The sequence below is a fragment of the Nicotiana tabacum genome, chromosome 19 (genome assembly GCF_000715075.1).
Source record: "Nicotiana tabacum cultivar K326 chromosome 19, ASM71507v2, whole genome shotgun sequence".
Lineage (NCBI taxonomy): Eukaryota > Viridiplantae > Streptophyta > Magnoliopsida > Solanales > Solanaceae > Nicotiana > Nicotiana tabacum.
This window is the reverse complement of record NC_134098.1, coordinates 8930551-8936678: the sequence shown is the minus strand read 5'-3', so window position 1 is coordinate 8936678 and position 6128 is coordinate 8930551. Positions and strand designations below refer to the sequence as shown.

Sequence of the window (6128 nt, the reverse complement as noted above, 5' to 3'; positions counted from 1 at the left end):
ATCCATGTACTATACTCTCTTAGCACACTGTAAAGAGAAAAATATTTTGCATTGTTGTGATATCCCTGTGCTATACTCTCTTAGCACACTGTAAAGGAAAAAAACTATTTTGCATTGTTGTGATATCCCTGTGCTATACTCTCTTAGCACATTGTAAAGGAAAAAAAATATATTTTGCCTTGTTGTGCTATCCCTGTGCTATACTCTCTTAGCACACTGTAAAGAAAAAAATATTTTGTCTTTTTTTAATATCCTTATGCTATACTCTCTTAGCACACTGTTACGCAGATTATTATTATTATTATTATTATTATTATTATTATTATTATTATTATTATTATTATTATTATTATTATTATTATTATTAACAAAAAGATAGAAAGAAGTTTTCAAGCTAATCCTTTCTTAGGTGACCTTATTTGTTCCACGGACTTCGCAACTGTGTATCAATCCTACAAAACAAACTAACTAACCAACTAAAATTAATTTATCCTTACAAAAATAAAAAATAAAATAAAATAAAAATAAAAATAAAATACTAATAATGACTTAAAGTCGTGGGTTGCCTCCCACGCAGCGCCTTATTTAACGTCGTGGCACTACGCAGGCTTTCAGGACTCCGTTTCGCTCACATATTGGGGGTCTTTCAAGTACATCACATCTTTCTCTCCTTTTTCTTCAATCATTCTAAGGTTGTGTTTCAACCTTTGCCCATTCACTTTAAACCTGTTAGTTCCACCTTCGGACTCAATTTCTATAGCTCCACTTGGGAACACTTACACAACTCTACATGGTCCCGACCATCGAGATTTCAGCTTACCCGGAAATAATCTCAATCTCGAGTTGTATAACAACACCAGATATCCGGATTTGAAGTTCCTATCTAAAATGTGCTTATCGTGCATGATCTTCATCCTCTCCTTGTACAGCCTGGTGCTTTCAAAAGCATGGTAATGAAACTCATCAAGTTCATGAAGCTCTGTGGCTCTACTCGTACCAGCGGCCTCCATGTCAAGATTTAATTTTCTTAATGCCCAAAAAGCTCTATGCCCTAGCTCCACAGGTAAGTGACACACTTTTTCGAACACCAATTTGTATGGTGACATACCGATTGGAGTTTTAAATGTTGTGCGGTAAGCCCATAATGCATCATCCAACTTCCTTTCCCAATCAGTCTGAGTCACATTCACCATCTTGGTCAGGACACTTTTGATTTCCCTGTTGGACACTTCCACTTGCCCGCTCGTTTGCGGGTGGTAAGGCATGGCAACTTTATAGAGAACTCCATACTTTTCTAGTAGCCTTGCAAAAGCTTTATTGCAGAAATGAGTTCCACCACCACTGATTATAGCTCTTGGAGTTCCAAATCGGGTGAAGATATTTTTTCTTAGAAAACCAATAACTCCCTTTGCATCATTTGTTGGGAGTTCTACAACTTCTACCCATTTCGAGACATAGTCCACTGCTACGAGTATATACTTGTAGTTGTATGAGCTAACAAATGGTCCCATAAAGTTGATTCCCCATATATCAAATACTTCCACTTCTTGTATTGGGTTCATGGGCATCTCATGTCGATGGGAAATATTCCCCGTCCTTTGACATTCATCATAGCTCTTTACCCAAAAGTGTGCAACTTTAAACAACGTCGGCCAATAGAAGCCCGACTCCAAAACTTTAGCAGTTGTCCTTACTCCTCCAAAATGACCTCCGTAAGGCAAAGCATGACATGCCTGCAAAATAGAAGCTTGGTCTATCTCGGGAATACATCTCCGGATCATATTATCAATACAAATCCAGAACAAATATGTTTCATCTTAGAAATACATGCGACAATCATGAAAGAACTTTTTCTTCTGCATAGAAGATAAGTCATATGGAACAATACCGCTTGCCAGGTAGTTTGCAATATTTGCATACCATGGTGCTACCTCAAGGCTCGTGGCCAACAAATGTTCGTATGGGAAAGTCTCCATGATCACTTCCACCTCAACCTTCGTTTTAGCTCCTTCAAGCCTAGACAAGTGATCGACAACTTGGTTTTTCGTTCCTTTTCGGTCATGAATTTCCAAGTCAAACTCTTGCAGTGGTAGAACCCATCGAATCAGGTGCGAATTTGCTTCCTTTTTATCAATTAGGTACCTGAGAGAAGCATGGTCAGAATAAACAATTACCTTCGAGCCTATCAAGTAGGACCGGAATTTGTCAAATGCAAACACCACTACTAGCATCTCTTTTTCTGTCACCGTGTAATTCAGTTGAGTGGCATTCAATGTTCTACTTGCATAGTAGATTGGATGCATGATTTTATCTTTTCACTGTCCAAGTACTGCTCCCACGGCATGATCACTTGCATCATACATCAGCTTAAATGGTTGCTCCCAGTCAGGTGCAACTATGATAGGTGCAAACACTAGTCTCTTCTTCAATCCTTGGAAAGCTACCCTGCAGTCATCAGAAAATACAAAAGTGTGATTTCTTTCAAGCAATTTACACAAAGAGTTAGCAATCTTGGAAATATTTTTTATGAACCGCCTGTAAAAACCGGCGTGACCAAGTAAACTTCTAATTGCCTTGACGGAAGTGGGTGGTGGCAGCTTCTCTATTACATCAATCTTGGCACGGTCCATCTCAAAGCCCTTACTTTACACTAGGTGTCCCAAGACTATACCTTCGTGTACCATAAAATGGCATTTTCCCAGTTTAGCACCAGATTAGTATCCTTACATCTCTGCAGTACTCTTTTCAGATTTCTAAGGCAATCATCAAAAGAATTTCCCACCACTGAGAAATCATCCATGAAAACCTCCATTATGTCCTCTACCATATCTATCAAGATGGCCATCATGCATCTTTGGAATGTGGCAGGTGCATTGCATAGGCCAAACGACAATCTTCGAAAAGCGTAAATGCCATATGGACAGGTGAATGATGTTTTCTCTCTATCCTCTAGGGCAATTAATATTTGATTGTAGCCCGAGTATCCATCCAAGAAGCAAAAATGAGACCTCCCTGCCAATCTATCTAGTATCTGATCAATGAACGGCAAGGGGAAATGATCTTTTTGGGTGGCCTTGTTCAATATTCTGTAGTCCATGCAAATTCGACATCCCATGACTATTATTGTGGAGATTAATTCATTCTTCTCATTTGCACAACAGTCATCCCACCTTTCTTTGGCACACACTGAACTGGGCTAACCCAGTTGTTATCTGAGATGGGAAAAATAATTCTCGCATCTAACCACTTAATCACTTCCTTCTTTACTACTTACTTCATGTTAGGGTTTAGCCTTTTTTGATGTTCTCTGGAAGGTTTGTGCCCATCTTCCAATAGAATTTTATGCATACAGAAGGCCGCGCTGATACCCTTAATGTCTGCAATGGTCCAACCAATTGCATTCTTGTAATCTTTCAACACCTGTAAAAGTTGTTCTACCTGCACATCTTGCAAACCAGATGAGATAATAACAGGTAAAGTCGAATTAGGTCCCAAGAAAGCATACCTGAGGTAAGATAGTAGCGGTTTTAGCTCCAATTATGGTGGTGCTTCGATCGATGGCTTGGCTGGAGGGTTCTTTCTTTCTTCAGAGTGTAAAGGCTCAAATTCGAGCTCTCTTTTCCAGTAACCTTGCCCTTGAAGATCCAACACCCATTCCACCAAGTCCTCACCATTTACTTCTTCTAAGTTCATAAGGCATACTGTTAGAGGGTCTTTTGCATTAAGTGCCTCATCATCTTCCTCTATGATTACATCCACCGTGTCTAACAAAGAGCAATTTGCAAACTCACTGGGTCTCCGCATAGACTTTTGCACATTAAATGTTATTTCTTCATTATTCAGCCTCATCTTCAGCTCTCCCATTTCACAATCAATCAGAGCTTTCCCTGTGGCCAAGAACGACCTTCCCAAAATTATGGGAATCTCTTTATCAACCTTACCGTCCAGAATGACAAAATCTGCTGGAAACACGAATTTTCTAACTTGCACAAGTACATCGTCAAGTATACCCAATGGCCTTTTCACCGTTCGCTCAGCTAGTTCCAGTAACATGGATGTGGGCCTTGCACTTCCAATGCCTAACTTTTTATAGATAGACAATGGCATCAGATTTATACTTGCTTCCAAATCACACAAGGCTTTTGCAAATGTATAGCTACCTATGGTGCATGGAATTGTCAAGCTTACAGGGTCGGATAACTTCTCAGCTATAGGTCTTGACACAACAACACTACAAGTCTGTGTCAATGTGACAATTGTCAAGTCTTGGAAGTTGAACTTACGAGACATCAAGTCTTTCATCATTTTTGCATAACCGGGCATCTCCCTCAAAGCATCGATTAGAGAAATGTTTACCTGAATTTGCTTCAGCATTTCCATGAATTTTTTATACTGCTCATCCTTCTGATATTTGGCCAACCTCTGCGGGAAGGGTGCTGGAGGTCGCTTCTTTCCTGTAGCTTGAGTTAGATCCTGCTCAGGAATATTTTCTAAAACCTTCTCTTGCACTTTCTCAGTCACCTCCGCAACCTCTTTTTCCTAGTTTATTTCCTCTTGGGCTGGTTGCATTCTTACTTCTGTTAGCCCAGTTGACTCAACTAACTCAATTGGCACTGACACAAGTATTTCAGTTAACCGGCTCTCACGAGAAATTTCTTACTCTAAATCAAGATCTCTACCATTTCTCAAGCTCACCTCCATAAGAGGCTTCAGTCCCTGCTCTTTTGTATTGACATGTGTGTCCGCAGGTAACGTCCCTTGAGGACGATTGTTAAGGGCCATGGATAATTGCCCTAGTTGAATCTCAATGCCCTTGATAGCCGAGTCGTGTGACACTACCTTTTCTTGCATTTGGTGGACCTTTACTTCCATTTTCCCGCTGGCCCCAATGAGTTGTTGCAACATTCCTTTAATTTCAGATAACTCATCATCCTGCCTCACTATTTATTGTTGTTGATAAGTTAGCTGCTGATTTTGCTGGTTATATCTTTTTTGCCTTTTGTAAGGTACTACTTGACCCTGTGGTCGCATAGCTCCAGGATTGTTGGTGTTATTGTACTGTTGTTGTGCTGGTCTATACTGCTGATTTTGCTGCCTTCAATTCTGACCACCTTGTCTCTGACCTCCATAGTTGCTCACATAGTTCATGTTCTCTTGATAGTTCTGGTTTTCACTTTCACCACTCCACGAACACACGTATGGTTGGTTAATGCATGGTGTACATAATCCCCCATTAGTCGTGTCAATTATGTGTACCTTCTTCTGGCCTGATTCATCAATCTTCTTGGTGAGGATACTCATTTACGTCATCAGAGTGGCCATATTTTCGGCTATGAAATTGTTCAGGTCCAATGCTATTGAGTGAACCATAGGGGTGATTGTGGAGTCTCTTATCATCCATCTTGAGTTTTGAGCCATTTTATCTAGCAGGACCTTACACTCTCCAAATGACTTGCTTAAAAATGCTCCACTTGCTGAAGCATCAACAGTGGCCTTCAAGCTGTCCGCCAATCCCATGTAAAACCGTAGTCCCAACATCTGATATGGAATGCTATGATGTGGACACTTAACCAGCATACCTTTGAATCTCTCCCACGTTTCTTGTAATGTTTCAGTTGGTTTCTGTCTGAAGCTCAATATCTTATCAACCTGCTTGGCAGTCTTATTGAGTGGGTAGAACTTATTCAAAAACTGCTTGACTAATTCCTCCCAAGTTGTGATTGAATTTATTGGGAGCGAATTAAGCCATGTTTGGGCTTCTCCTGTCACTGAGAATGGAAACAACAACAATCTTATTGCTTCCGGTGTCACATTTGGTTGCCTTTGCGTGACACAAATCGACAGAATTTCAGATGCTGCTGTGGATCTTCAATGTAAGACCCGGAGAACAATCCTTTGTTCTGCAGTAGATGTAGCATGTTGTTTGTGATTTGAAATGACTCCGCTTGTATCTGAGGGACTGCAATTGCAGTTGCCAAATTTTCAGTGGTAGGTTGTGCCCAATCATACAAAGCTGCTTCTGGCACAAGAGGTGCCATACCCTGATTGATCGGGTCATTCACATTGTTTCGATTGTTTTGATTATCCAAAGTGCCACCCATGTCCGATTTAATTTGTTCTCTTGGGTG

At 40.4% G+C, this 6128-nt stretch overlaps 1 protein-coding gene and 1 non-coding gene across 2 annotated transcripts; one reads left to right on the top strand and one right to left on the bottom strand.

Moving 5' to 3' along the window:
- Positions 1-2315: 2315 nt before the first annotated feature.
- LOC142173369 (putative mitochondrial protein AtMg00860) lies at positions 2316-2630 on the bottom strand. Its single transcript, XM_075238950.1, has one exon. The coding sequence runs from the start codon at positions 2628-2630 to the stop codon at positions 2316-2318; it is 315 nt and encodes a 104-aa protein (XP_075095051.1).
- Positions 2631-5548: 2918 nt separating this feature from the next.
- LOC142174075 (small nucleolar RNA R71) lies at positions 5549-5655 on the top strand. The gene has a single exon (XR_012703426.1). It is a non-coding gene; the product is annotated as a small nucleolar RNA R71 (small nucleolar RNA).
- The last annotated feature ends 473 nt before the right edge of the window (positions 5656-6128 follow it).